The 15,003-nt window shown below is 42.7% G+C and overlaps 1 protein-coding gene across 2 annotated transcripts in view; it reads right to left on the reverse strand.

Moving 5' to 3' along the window:
* tns1a (tensin 1a) overlaps positions 1-15,003 on the reverse strand; it is a 90,918-nt gene that overhangs the window by 44,986 nt on the left and 30,929 nt on the right. For both annotated transcript variants that reach the window (XM_076094359.1, XM_076094357.1), the window contains 2 exons: positions 5,235-5,349; positions 2,763-2,800 (listed from right to left, as the gene is read on the reverse strand). In XM_076094359.1, coding sequence (XP_075950474.1) covers positions 2,763-2,800; positions 5,235-5,349 — 153 coding nt within the window. The remainder of the gene's footprint in view (positions 1-2,762; positions 2,801-5,234; positions 5,350-15,003) is intronic.

Raw genomic sequence — 15,003 nt, forward strand, 5'->3', positions numbered from 1 at the left:
ACATCCGTCTTTTGGATGTTCTGCTAACACATTTTCACAAGCTTAATGATCATGTGGTTACAGATTTTCAGAGAAAGAGAAACATATCACTAATCGCTCCACTGACAACAAGATTACAGGTTGGTGGAAATGTTTCATGGACTTTTAAGGTGCGATAAGTCCGATTTTTTTTACCAATCACAACAAATGTATGTCCTCCAAATAACTGAGCAAAGGAAAAAGTAGCTGTGTTATTGCAGTATTTAGCAGGGTGATATGCAGTGTTTCTCATGCTTCTTGATGTCAATGACCGCACAGCGAGGCCAACGTGAGATGCCAGAGAACTTTTCATGTTGTTGCGATTCCTCTGGTCGCCAACAGAGATCAGTAAATGCCACTTGGTGCTCCTCAGAAACTAATAATAGAGTCTAATAAATATTAGAATCAGCCTTGAGAAATGCATGTGTAGTTTATGTGTAATTGATGAATGTAAACTCCTATTGAGGTTATTAAAACTACAATACTTTTACAAACAATGCAACATTAAATGTATGTAGAATGATTCACGTTTTAAAGCTTACTTTTGTCCATCCTGATTTGGAACAAAATTACTTCATTATGTGAAATTGCACATATATTGTCTAACATCATATGTGAAGAACACATTCACCTTCATCACTCACTCATTAAGATCTGAATAGTCCCCATTAAAATGTCATAAATACACAGAGATGCTGCATAAAACGTAACAACGCGACCATTAAAGCATTCAAACACAATTACTGTTCTGGTTACTGTACGGCATTAAAAAAAAGGAAGTTGCGGCAGCTTGAAATGATAAACACATAAAACCAAGTCAACGCAGCGCAGCGGTCATCTTCATGTCTGGTGAACTGCAAACCGCTGGCGACAACCTCATTGTGCTTCATGACAAATTTACTGTTCAAGGTCTGCGTGGAGTCAGCTGAGGAAAGCACCGCAGTCTGCCCAAATCCACACTCGTATTCGCACAAAGACTTTATTTTTCCACACTTTGACAGCCTGAAACAATGAGTGTGCCGCTGCCATACTGTGTCCTGTTTATTTATTTTTTTTATTCGGGGGTCATTTCACTGGATAAAGCCAACACAAATGTTTGGTCCCGAGTAAACCAATTTAGGGATTAGCACATTAGCAAATAAGGATTAGGGAAATCGTGCCAAAGCTGTAATTTTTAACCAAATTAACCAAAATCAGAACACTTCCTTCCACAGCACTATTGGTTGTTCTTACCATTTTCTCATCTCAGACACACACACCTCTGACTTCTCCTCCTAAAAAACATTTCCTGTCCAACGTCTGTCACCACCAGAATGAATGACTCATGACTCTGGATCTCCTGATTATTCCCCCAATGTGCCGCCACAAACGGCTTCGGCTGGTTTTGGACGTATTTGGGAGATTTTTCCTCGGATGTTTTGGGAACACGCAGCTTTTGCTCCTGCAGTAATATTTGGGTAGAGCGATGGTTTAGGGGATGTTTCGGGGGGAAAGGAAGAGAAGGTAAAAATCAGGGCAGACTGGAGAGGAAAAGAGAAGAGACATTTCAACATTTCTCCCCACCAGTCACAACTAAAACCACTAAGAACAGCCTTGTTACGCTCTTCCCCTCCGCCCTTTCCCTCCTGTCTCCCCGTCATTCATTCCTCCCTTCCTTCCTTCTCATTTACTCTCCCCATGCATTCTTCCCTTTTCCACTGCAGATTGGGATCGAATGTGGTGAGTCTGACCGAGAAGAGGTAGAACTTTTGAATACGTGATTCGATGAGAGGAAGCAGACAGCATGGTTTTACTTCCTCTTCAGTCTTCAGGATTTTCTCTTCAAACATCAACGACAGCTCAGGATATGAACAATGTTCCCTGTGTCTTCTTTTGCAAATAAATGTGTGAAAGTGAATTATAAAATGTATTAAGTGATGCGAATGCATGGGCCTGTGTTCGAAAAACATGTTTCAGGTATAATAGGATGACGTATGATCCAGGAAATTTGTGTTTTGAGAAGTAAAACCATGAGTTTGAAGGCTTGACAGATGCTAAAACACTGCTCAGGGGTTTCAAATACTATGGGACAATCAATTTACAGCAAAGAGGAACTTTAACCTGCAAGTCCACTGGAACCTGTTTGAGATTGCACCGAAAAAAGGATGTGCATGCTTGAATTCATCTGTTGTGCAGGTTTTAATAGAAGTCAATAGAAGATAGAACGAATATTCGTAGGATGGAAATGAAATGTGCCCAAAACTTTATTGGCTTTCAAGTTACACAGTAATCTACTGGCCAATGCAGTTGCTTGCCGGAAGACGTCACGTTAAGTTGTGGCAAAAGTCGCTTGTTTTTTTGGTTGGATCCCTCTGTGTCTGCAACCCCATTGTGCCAGTGCAGTGGCCTCATTGAATTGAATGAGAGTGCTGCATTTCTTCAGTGACGATCGGTCTAAACACGGCATTAGTCTTAGCTTGATTGAATGAATCACAAAAATGTGAACTCTTACAGAGCTGCTGTCTCTTTTGTTATATAAAAGTTACAATAACAATAGAAAATATAATAGCCAATGACCAAGTTCCAGTTTTATCAAAGCATATGTGTGTATCAGTAGGAGTATGTAAAATACATATGCGTAAGTTAAGTATTGCATGCGTGAGATTGTTGATGGGCACACGTTGGCATGTGGGTGTGCATGAGTATCAATATCAAGTAATAACTCATAATAACTAATAAGGAGTAAAAGATGTACAGGGTCTTACCTTCCCTTCACATTTTCTATGGAGGGACAACCGGCACGCTGAAAGAAAAGAGACAAAATTAGGTTTGTAGTTTGCCTTTTGCTGTTTGCACAGAATAACTGTGTTCACTGCTGAATGTACTGAAAAGGAAACAAGGTCAGCTCTCATCCTGACACTAGCATGCAGTGGTGCTGCCCCCCAGTGGCCACAAGAAGCAAACATCCATCCATTTGTTTGTTTGTGTTTCAGTATGCAGCAGGTAAATACCACTGGATGCTTCCTAAAAAAATACGTTTCAGGTATGATTTAGATGAGCAAAATATTCAAACAGACGCAGTGAGAGCATGTCAACCTCCAGGCACGAAACCGCCATGTTTTAATGTCTGGGCAGGCACGACCCTTAACCCCCACCAACACCTGCGGCCTCGCTGTCGACCTGGGTGGTCCCCAGGTGGCGAGAGTGTTTCTGATGTGTGAGGTGTAAGTGCTGGGTGGTCTCACGCAGGAGCACACTGGTAGAAAAACCCTCTTCGGTTAATCTAAATCTAATCTAAACCTCTGTGATCGTGATAAATGTGACACGTGGTCATTTGGTGTGTGAAGCTGATTGGTCATTATTTGGAGCTTTGAGTGCGAGTTAAGTGAGCGTTTGTCCATCCAATTAGAGAGGCAGCTGTCTACTTGTGAAAAGCCAGACCTCGATATGATTCCAAAACATGTTTTATAATGCTTCATAGATGAAGAATTTATGCACACGAGAATATATTTGTTTGATCCCTTGCGGGTGATTGTGTATCGGAGGGAAGCAAACAAAGCTTTGTGGTGATCAAAGCTCAAGTGATGTGTCAATTGAAGGAAAGGTTTAAAGGAAGGGTTTTACACTGTTTCACAGCCGGTTAGCGTAGCTTAGCATTAGGACTGGAAACAGGGGGTTACAGCTCGCCTGGTTCTGCCTGTCAACACTTTAAAAGCTTCTGATCCCGGCCAATGAATTTCCCAAAATGTTGAAATATTCCTTTAAGGGGCACAAACAGTACACCTGAAGGCCGTGCAGGTAGCAACACAACCTCAGTGAGTTAGAGCATGTAAATCCTGAACATCTGCACACATCTGTAAGAGTGCACAGCACATCGTCTTATTGTCACATCTTACCTCAAGCAATATGACCTTTTTTTCCAGGGTGCCTAGCAGCACTTCCTGTAACGGGCAGGACAGATGCTCAGATTGAACATGTGTCCAGGTGTTTGTACATGTTAGCAAAAGGATCACATTCAATTGCACCAAAACATATTTTTTGCTGCTCAAAACCAAGTTTGTGCACATAAAGCTGCTGTTAGGCTTCAGGAGGCAGTTTTGGGTTTTTAGCTGGATGACTTTAAGCTTTACCATTTGGCAAGGAAAGCTTATTGCAGTCTACTGTATTTTAACATAGAGGATGGATGAACAAAAGAGGGATGAAAGGGAAAGTAATTCTCCTGTGCTCCCCTTTGCACTCTTTTTCCTTTGTTTTCCATGTCTATCTCCAAATCCCCCCCATACCCCAATTTCTCTCTCTTTATCCTGCCTCGCTCTACTCCCCCACCCCTTACCCCTCTCTCCCTTTTTCCCCTCTTATCTAGGCTAATGCAGCAGCAGCAGCCATGCTAATTTTAACAGCAAATCCTCAGCCAAAGCCCCATACAGGCCCGCTCTCCTACCGCTGGGCTTCTGAGTGTCAACTGCTAAAGACTCTGCGTTTGTAGTTCAAAAAGGAGAAGGGGAGGGTGAGTGAAAGTGTGTTAGAGAGATGGAGGGGAGGCGACAAGAAAGAAAGAGAGAAAATGTGAGACTGCCCGGGAGTCCTCTAACATTAATTTCCCCTGGACTTTTCTTGGAGTGACAATAAAACCCTCAGTTCTTCTAAAATTAGAATCGAAAACATGTGACTGGGTGGTGGAGGAAGACTGGGAGGCAGGGGCTTAAAGGGAGGGAGGAAGAGGGGAGGGAAGCCAAAGCTGCAACAGCAGACGCATGCATGCATACGCACAGTAAAGGAAAACGAGTGAGATGGATGCACAGCGAAGACAGACAGAGACAGATGTAGAATAACAGCTGCCAGACACATTTTACATCTAGTTGAACTGAATTTCTGTGGACTTCTGGTTGGACAAAACAAGCCTTGTGAGGTCTTCAAATTGTACGGAGTATATTTGAATAAAAATCAGTTTAATCAATAGCAAATCGTATCGGCATCTGTGTGTATACGATGTTGGATGCTTTGCTCAAGCGCAGCAGAAAAAGGAAAGTCTAATTCACTTTTTTTGTCTTCAAATTGGTTAAGAACAGCTATGATTGTTAGTGCTTGATTGTCCCTGAATTTTGCCCCAGTGCATGCTGGGATAGCCCTCGGCCCAGACAGCCATCCTGAACAGGAATCAGGAGAACACATTCATGAATGGATCGCTGTCTGGTCACTCATCGGATTCAAAGTTGAACTGGAAGCAGGAGACTCACCTTTGCAGATGAGGCCCTCCTTGGTGATGGCCTGCTTGCATATATCACAGCTCTTGGCCTTCTTGAATGGCTTCAGCTTGAAGGTGTGTGTGTGGACGCCCTCCAGCTCGTCGGGCTGTGGGAAGAAGAGGAAGGAAGAGAGATCAGGAGGGAGTCGGTTGAATTGATGCCAGCAGGTCCACGGCCAGTAGAAGCACATTTGGTATTCGGAAGTGACATATCCGCATATGGCGGCACGTCGGGGGTTTGAGCTCAGTCTTTGCTGGTTTCAGTTGACCGCTTCACTTGTGTCTTTGTTATTTTCTCTGTTTTAAATCTTTGTAATTGAATGTCTTTCATTTTTGGATTGTTGGTTGGACAAAAGAAGCAATTTCAAGATGCAACTGTGGGCTCAAAGAGGCTTTAATTACCATATCTTTGCTTTTTTTCTGATATTTTATATACTCAATGATAAACTGATACAAAAAAAAGAAATTACAGTTTAATAAATGGATAATCATTAACTGAAGCCACGCTTAAACCATCTAAAGCAATGATTAAGCTCAGTTTATACAAAAAAGAAATAAACATGCAGCATTCATCAAGTTTTTCGGCAAGTTTTTTGTTTATTTAATCAAAGACCAAGAAGACACACTTTCACCACAGATATTATTTTGCGTCACAATGTTGCATCTACATGCACACACACTGACACAGTACGCCCACCAGCAGAGGATGTTTTCACTTTGAAGTTTTCTAATTAAATGACTAATTAATGATGAAGAGGAGAGAGAGAGAAAGAGAAAGAGAGAGAGAGAGAGAGCCTCACCGGCCAACAACCTCAAAAACTCGAGGAATGCTGTATGTGTGTGTGTGTGTGTGCATATACATTTGTGTGTGTGTGTTCATACTGTACTGTATCGTGTGTGTGTGTTCGGGCCGTGCTGGAACATTTCTCAGAGCAGCCTGGGGACACAGCAGCTCTAGAAACTGCACCAAAACCTGAGCAGAGCAGTGAGGAACAAACAGTGCACGTGATTCTTGTCCCCCTTTAATAAGCAAAGATACTGAAATGCAGATGATGATGATGATGATGATGTGCCGACGAAGGTGGGGTTGATGTATGCATGTTGTTCGTTGGCAGGATAACAACTTAGACCTTTGGAAAATGAACTCCATCACTTCTCTCTTTTATTACTGACATGCGGTGACATTTCCAACACTTTCAAAGCATCGCTTTGTTAAAATGTGATTTTCCCTCCAAACAGCTGCGCATTACTCTGTGTTGATTTGACTAGTTTAACCAGGAGCATACAAAATGCAGCCAAGAACACTGCAACTGGGTCACTAGAATTCCCTCTGAAGGTGCCTCAACTCTAAAGCAGCTCAACCTGACTCTGAATACTTGAGAGCATCATAAAATTGTTTTTAAAAAACACATTTTTGTTAATTTATGGAACAGTCTGAGTAATGCATCACATATTGCATGTGTTTTATGATGGTTTTATTCTATGGCACGAGGCTGTTTGGGTTAGTTTGATTATTTTTTCCCAATCTTAAGGTCAAACTCATTAAAAACAACAACAACAAGGACAAGCAGCTATTTCCAGCTCTTCTTTTTCTTCTTGCTCACCCTCCAACACCCTCCTGGATCTCCCTATAGTCCTAACTTGAGCTCTCTTTTACCACCATCCCTCTGTCGACCCCCTTGGTGAGTCATGACGATGACGTCATTTCCTTTGTGTATTTGTGCAGCTGGGCCGGTCTGGGTTGGGCTCCGCTGGACTGTAAACCTTAGTGCTCTTCAGCGAAAACAGTGTTTTAAAGACACCTTGTTCCAACTATCACCTTGAAAGGATGAATGAATGAGTGCCTTCAGGAATAAGTAGCAGAAATGTGACCAATCCCATGAGAGGGGATTCCAGTTTAGCATGATCAGCAGCTTAAAATGGAAGAATTATTGTAAATGCCACATCGCTTCCCAAATACGATGATCTAATTAGGATCCGCTTTTACGAGCTGAAGCGAAATAAATCAAACCCCAAAGTCAACGAGCCAATTTTCCTCCATCTACGACAATACTCGACAAACCGAGCTGCATGAAGCGTTGCTGTTGCGAGCCTGCAAGACCCGTAACTTCCTTCTCTTCTGCGTAGATTGGCGGGAACATTCATGTGCATCTTCTCAGAACTTCAGCTTCACAAGTACTACGACTACTTCCTCTACAACCACAACTAATCCCTACTACTGCTGCTACAACCAGAACTACTCCTTCCACAGAGGACTCCAGGTGTGATGAGGCTCCCCGATGAAAACAAGACCACGTTGTGTAATTCTTTGCCTCATTGTCTTTGAGCTCATTTTCTGCTCTCTTTCCGGAGCTCCCTCGTCTTTTTCTCTCTGTCCGTCTGCCGCAGTCAATTTGGTTCAAAGCTTTTACGAAAGTGTATTTCTCAGCGTTTTCGCTGCCCTATCTCCCTAAATCTTAATGGCTTTTGTCACACTGCGAGACCGCTCGCTGTAAGCTCCACAGAGGAATCATGGCCGACCTTGGCTGCACACAGCATGTTACAACAGGTAGCGTCAAACAAACAATATGCTACACTGGTAATTCCTGTAAAATACTTAATTAACTAACAGTCTGCCGTCCATCTCATTATTTTTCTCTCATGAGTTGGTTGATGTGTTGAGCAGCAGCTCAGGTTTAAACACAGACAGACCGCAGATATTTCTCTCACTCACAGTTTCATTAAAGTGAAGGGATGTAATCTGAGCCGACCGATATCCATCATGATCATTGGAGGACTGCTGAGACGGACAAATGTGAGACAGTGCAGAAGGAAAACAAAAGGGGATCATAACATGGAAAATGATTAGAAATATAACTATTAGACCAGCTACTGCTGGCAAAACATGCCCTGACAATACTCTTATAAAACAAACCTAATTCACTAAGATTCAAATAAAAACATGTTAATGGAGAAATAAATCATTATTTGTTTCAAGGAACAAATATATTTATTTAAACTATTTTATTTCAAAACATGCGGAATATGTGGAAAAGTAAAATGATGTCCGAGGATGAAACTTCAGATTTTCAGACTAACATGAGACTGAATAACAAGACTCACATCTTTTACAGTGTGGGCCTGCCTGGGTTTATAACTAGCGGTTGAAGCACCTTGTGCCACTCTACAGCCTTGATGTTAAAGACGGACCTGGCAGAAAGCCGCCGGCTAAACCAATCAGACACAGCCAGCTGTGCCACAGGCAGGAGCCATGGTTACCTGGCTGCCACGAAAACTGAGTTCAACGTGTCCTGTCACACAATGACGGATGAGGTGGGATTAAAAAAACAGGGAACAAAGAAAAACATACAACCACAAGTTTGCACACACACACACATACATACACAAACATACATAAACATGCATGCAGACCCGGGTCTACAGGGGTGAGTATCGCCTCAACAGGAGGGCAAAGGGTTCATCGATTGCTGCCATGCAGCATCTGGGATTCAACTGTTTTTCAGAGAAAGAGGGAAAAGGGCCTCATCAGCTTAAATGGCGAGTAATCAACAAAGAGAAAAGCAAGGGAGCACGTGCACAGTGGAAATGACCCTCAGCGTTTTACAGGGTTTTCTTTTTTCAGGGAGTAAAGATGTTTGTAAAGCTCACAATTAGGCATGTAATCAGAAAGCCAGTTGACTAATGAATGCCATCAGTTACTTGACCATCCATGAAAGATTTTATTATCCAGTACAAAACAACTTGCCTCCTGATGTTCATATCAAGAAAAAGTTTAAGATTTGCAAAGAAAAGTCCATGCAGGACAAAGAAATCTGTAACTTTTTACCACAAATGTTAGAAGCATTTTCATATTCTGTACGCTCTGAAAACTTGTTCTGAACAAATCCACTGATAAATAAATAAATATGTGCATGAAAAAGAAAGATAAAAAGATGCAATCTGTATTGAGGATCTTTAATAATTCAACCTGGTGAACCAGAGCCCATATAGAGTTCAAACACCAGAGTTGTGACCGTTTATCACCAAGGTGGTCGCCGTAAATCAAGAAAACCACACAACAACAAAAAACCATCATGCTGAAATTTTCATAAATGTTCAGCCAAGATGATTTTTTTCAACAACCCAGCTGCTAAAATCAGTCAATCACGAACACTTTGAGTCACTTTTGAGTGCGTGGATCTTTCATGGAAGCTGCGTTTTTGAAAAACAGAAAAATCACAAGCCCCGTCCTCTGTGTCGTGTTAGGACGAGACTCCCAGGAGAGGCCCGGGAGAGAAAATGGAAAGGAGAAGGGAGAGGGATGGAGATGGAGAGAAAAGAGGGGGTAAAGGGATAGAGTGAGTGGTCTAAGAGCAAAGGATGGAGGAAGAGGAGAGTAGGTGTTTCTGTGAGTGTGTGTATGTATGCGTGTGTTTGTATAGACAGCAGGCCCAGTAAATCAAGGCCCTATGCTCCTCTCCCCCAGTTGCACTTAGCTAATGAAAAGCATCACTACGCTACCTCGACCGCGACCCCACTTAGAGCCAAGAAGTGGGAGCAGGAGGGAAGTGAAAGGGAGGGAGGGAGGAGGAGGGCACTCTCTCAAAGGCACTGCTCTTTCATTCTGCACAGGGACGACACATGGACACAAATTAGTCCTGGCACATGTAACCAATCACAAAACATGTAGTCAGTCCTGCACGTACACCTGAAGACGTAAACAGAGGTGAACATAGTGGAGCATTTAGCAGCTAAAATAGCAGATATTTCTTCAGCGGGTTGGTGGAGACCAAAACAGAGATAAAAGTAGTGTGATTATTTAACTTGCATTCAAGTCGACACAAACACATATCTGAATGAAGGCTAATATTGCTCCGTAACTTTTCTGCAGGATGTGAAGGGGAATTGTTTGCTCGCTTGCTCTGTCGGGTGATGTTATGTCAATGTTGTGTTGACAGCTTGTTTCTGCTGCCTCCAAGTGGCCAAAAAGATCAGTTAAATACAACAATTTGTCGCAGTTGTTCTTGGATATTACCGTTGTACAGTTGACACGATGGAGGTCAACACAACCTTTCTGTGGACGCAAATCTGCTTTGATCACCACAGCCGAGCATATTATACTAAAACTCTTAATATGACGGTATATGTTTGAAGTCTGGACTTCCTGCTTATGCCAGGTGCATTTTGAGCTGCTACATCTGGTCCACTCAAAACTACATTCACGCTCTCCAACACACACACACACACACACATCAACACAAACTTCACCACGTCCAGCTTCATTCCCACATGTCCGGCCAACAAGCCTCCTCTAATGTAAAGCTGCACATGTGGTTCTATTCATAGCTTAGTTTGAGTCTTTCTGCATGAATTGGAAGAATGGTTTGAAAACACAAAGAGGGGCATGTTGGAATAAAGATGTACAGTAGCATTTTGCATAATGATGTAATTTCACGCAAGGCCTGTAGTCCAATAATTGCTCACTCAGAGTGTCCCCCGATGTGCAATAACCATCTGCAAGGTACAATAATGAAATAAATACAGCCCTTTAGAGATTAAAACCAGAAGTTGAAGACATTTTTGACTTTAACTTTGCTGTTTTTCTGTATGTTTAGCGAAGGATTACATGTTCTTCTCTGTGGCACAAAACATATATACTTCTTTAAAAGAAAACACGGGAAATGGATCAAGTAAAGGTCGGAGCTCTTTATTCCTCTTATTCCTCCTGAAAATACTTTTTTGAGATGAAAATGACATTCCTCAAGGCTGCAGTAAATATTCTCACTGTCCTGTTAAGGCTGTCCAATGTAAGATAGATACTGTGCGAGAGAGAAAGTGAGTGAGTGAGGTGAATTGTTGAGTGACTACCTGGCTGATGGACGAGGGGAATGAACAGAATGAGTCATCCAGACAAAAAAAAAACGTCAAAGAGCGCCAAAACGTTGGATGACATGACTCAATGAAGTCAAGCATGAAGAACAGGAACCACAGAAGCTAACAGGCCGGGCCCCCCCCCCCCCTCCCGAGATGAAACAGCAGAGCCACACCTGCTTTCAATTTCCACCAAATTGAAATTCTGTCAGGCACAATGGGCGCCTTTGTGAGACGAGAGAAAACGAGAACGGGAAACAAGACGGACAATGCGGACCATGGATGATATTTGTAATATTTGTATGCGTGTGACAGTGTTTATACGTTTCCTATTCTAGAGAGCAGTTTTCAACACATGACAAATAAGGTGGACATCCAACTGCTTTAAGGGGGAAGAAACTCGGTACGATATACGATCAGAATACGACTCTCAAGAGGCAGATTTTAGAAAGAAGCCTATTTCCCTCAATGCAAATATTTTCACTCACATCATTTAAACTCCACAGCCCCAGTTTGTAACACAGCCTGTCCGATATGAATTTTCTCATCCACAGGTTATTTCCTCACACCAGTCCACAACTTTTATCATCGCCTGAGCAGTGATCCGAGCGGGAAGTTATCTCATCTGTATGTGTAAAACCGTTAAAAACGACAGACTTCTTTCACATTTCAATGAAAGTGTGTCAGACTCTGCGTCACCTCGCTGTAAACTCTGCTCTCATTGGCAGCCTCCGCTCTTGAACTCTCTCTGAATCTGTGATCTCAACACACAGATGGCAAATCAAACGGCTCAAATTAGCATTGCGGCTAAGATCGGCCTGCAAGACGGTTAAAAACGAAAAAACGCACTGCCAAGTCTTGTTTCTATCAACAACTTTGCTCAGCACAAAAATCAGGGGTTCCTAAAAAATGTCAAGGACCCTTAAATTTAAAAATGTAAAGCCATGCAGGTTGATTGAGGTGTTGTCCTAACCATCTTTAGAGTAGATGGGAAAATAACATAGCAGAGAGTGAAATCTCTTCTTTTATAACCCCCGAGAGGCCTTTCTCACGATTATGAGTACATCAGTGATTAAGTACCCATAATCATAGTAAAGCATGTCGAGCCGGCTGTTCCTGGATAATCCATAGGCACAGTTTTGTAAAGCTTTCTCTGAAATAGTGAAAAGTATAACAATACGGTCAGGGTATGTCTTTTAGATGAAATAGACACATTCCTTAGGATCACAAACAAGCTCAACTCGAAAGAAGCTCGAAATATGTATCACATCATTGAATTTTTTTACAATTTGAAGGCACTGATGACACACAGTTCTTTCCTTGTCTGCATCCAAACTTCATTGGAGTATGGATCCGCGTACAAGAACACAGATATGAGCTCAGGATGTTTTATTTATGGAGCTGAATACAGCCGATCCCAGTGGACGGACATGTGGGCCGGTTGCCAGATTGTAGTAGAAACTGTGTGTGTGTGTGTATATCTATCTACCTGCTTATTTGTGTGGGTGTGCATTATACGAATGCAACAAATAAACCCACATACATTGGAGTGTGTACGTGAGGGCACAGCTGTTATACTGTTTGCGCGAGCGTGCGATATGATCAATACCAGGTGCAGACAGAGAGACACAAAGATCAATGAGCTGTGATCATGTAGTCCGAGCTGCTTATGATCATTAGCCAGCTGCTAATGAACTCAGAACGCCGTGTTTGCGAATGAGCTCTCCTCTCCTTGAGTCCATCTCTCGGAAAAAAAGAAAAGAAAAAGAACACGTACAGAGCAAAACGGAGATGAAGCTTTGAAAGGTAGATTGCAAACATTTCTGTGTTCCCTACATGTTGGTACAGATGTCGATACTTCATGTGGGCAGGTGAGAGTGGACTAAGTAGTTATTTTTAACTGCATCCAATGTCATCCTATAACTACAAGCATACATTTTTTTTTATGTTTGAGTCGTGGACAGATAGATCTGCTGAACGTGGGCAGAGATCCAGACTCGGGTATGAGATGTGGGGGCCGAGTAGTGCACGGTGCCCAGGGGAAGTCTGCCAAAGCTCGGTCGCGGACCGGCTGGTGGTGGCCTGAGGCCTGGAGGGAGGCGCCCGGTCACATCGCATATAAATCACCTGGTCACGGATACGCAGAGCATTGTTCAGCCAGAGTGACGGCTTGCACTCTCTGAGGATGGTCTGAGTCTCAAGGATACAGTACCGTACGCCGTGCATGTATATAGACACATGCACAAATGCAGTGGTTAGAGCACGGAGAGTTGGAGGGATCTCTGGCTGCGGACAGTCAGCCTGTGAGGCAGCTGAACAGCTCATGAGGTCCCATCGGAGGCTGTTGACCGAAAGTAGGTCTGAGTGCAGTTTCATGTCATTTGGAGGTGGGCTTCATCAATAAAACCACAAATATTATTAATATTAGAATTACATGCTGAACAAAAACTTTTTTTATCTCCTATTTTTCCTAATACACGCCAGGCCACACTCATACAGAGGTGACACACACAGAGGCGTGGCAGGCAGCAACGGCCCAATCAAAGCCCGATTGATTTTCAGAGCTCTCTGGGGATTCTGTTCAGTCAATAAGGGACTCTGTGAGACGACAGAAGACATGATGGACCTACCATACATCTTGACTTAAAGTCTTTCAGCTGCCTTGTACTACAGACCTTGTCTTTGAGCAGCCTGGAAGCCTTTGCAGACTCATGACGGTGTACGTATTGTTGTTGTGTGATGATAGCATGTGCTATAGTGTCATTTTGTAGTCTTTAGACTTTTAGTCTAAGTCAAACTAAGATAAACACTAGATCCATAGCCAGGAAAAAAATTTGTAATAATATGCTCCAAAAATGACGGATTGGGCCTTTAACTATCAAAGTGACCTTTTCAAATACTGTAATGTTAGAAAAAGGGACGCATGATTAGACTTTTAAAAATGATATAATCCCTGCAAAGCCACTTACTTGCACTGCACACGGTTGCCTTAATATTTTCCAGGGAAGAGAGACAGCGAAAGTGAAATATAGAGTAGTTGGCATCAGTGAACATCTGTAGTCAAACCTGTGACACTGCAGAACCCCATGAACATTATCCCAGGTCTTAACAGGAGCGCCCTGACTGCACTCGGGTAAACACCGGCAGGAAATTCTTTAGTGAATATGTTCAGAATCATATCGCCTGTGCTGTGTCAAATAACGCTTGTTGTTATTCATAGCGGAGCTGCTTAGCATATTGTAGAGCGGTAATGAGCTCACAGAAGTATTCGGCCAGCGCTGGAGGAACTAGCTGCATTTGTGGCTGTTTCTGTCAGCATGTCAAATCTAATATTCCCTCTCTGTGTGTGAGGGGGGGATACATTATTAATAGCATGTATTTGAGGAGCTTTCTTAGAACCCGCTTCTCGCACGTCACTCAGCCTCTCCTCCTCTTCCTCTCTCACGCCCCACAACACTCATGTCTTCCCCTCTCGTTCCCTCTTCAGCGTTTTCGTCTCCTTTTGTTGTCGACTTGAAGGGTGATCATGTTGGATTGGAGGCCTTGCATCTGGACAACTCAATGTCTCACTTTGCATATGAACTGCGTGGGAGCTTTTCCTCCACCCTGCCTCTTTCCCCTTGCATCCAAATGGCCCTCTCCCCCACTGCAAGCTACAGAAAAGTAGGGCAGATGCCTCACTTAACACTTGGGTGCGATCATTACACACTGTGTATACATTATACAACAAAAAAAGCAATGAATCCAATGAAGACGGTGTTGCACTGCAGCTAGGAGCATTAAAAGGTAGGTAATGTATGCGGAAATATGTTAACATACAAAACCCCACATATTTCTTACTCTAATATGTGATTCTGTGGCTGGATTTGGCATTTCACGTGTATTAGAAGAAGTGTTCCTCAAGCACAAAA

The sequence above is a fragment of the Anarhichas minor genome, unplaced genomic scaffold (assembly GCF_050575085.1).
Source record: "Anarhichas minor isolate MPS153535 unplaced genomic scaffold, ASM5057508v1 ptg000018l, whole genome shotgun sequence".
NCBI lineage: Eukaryota > Metazoa > Chordata > Actinopteri > Perciformes > Anarhichadidae > Anarhichas > Anarhichas minor.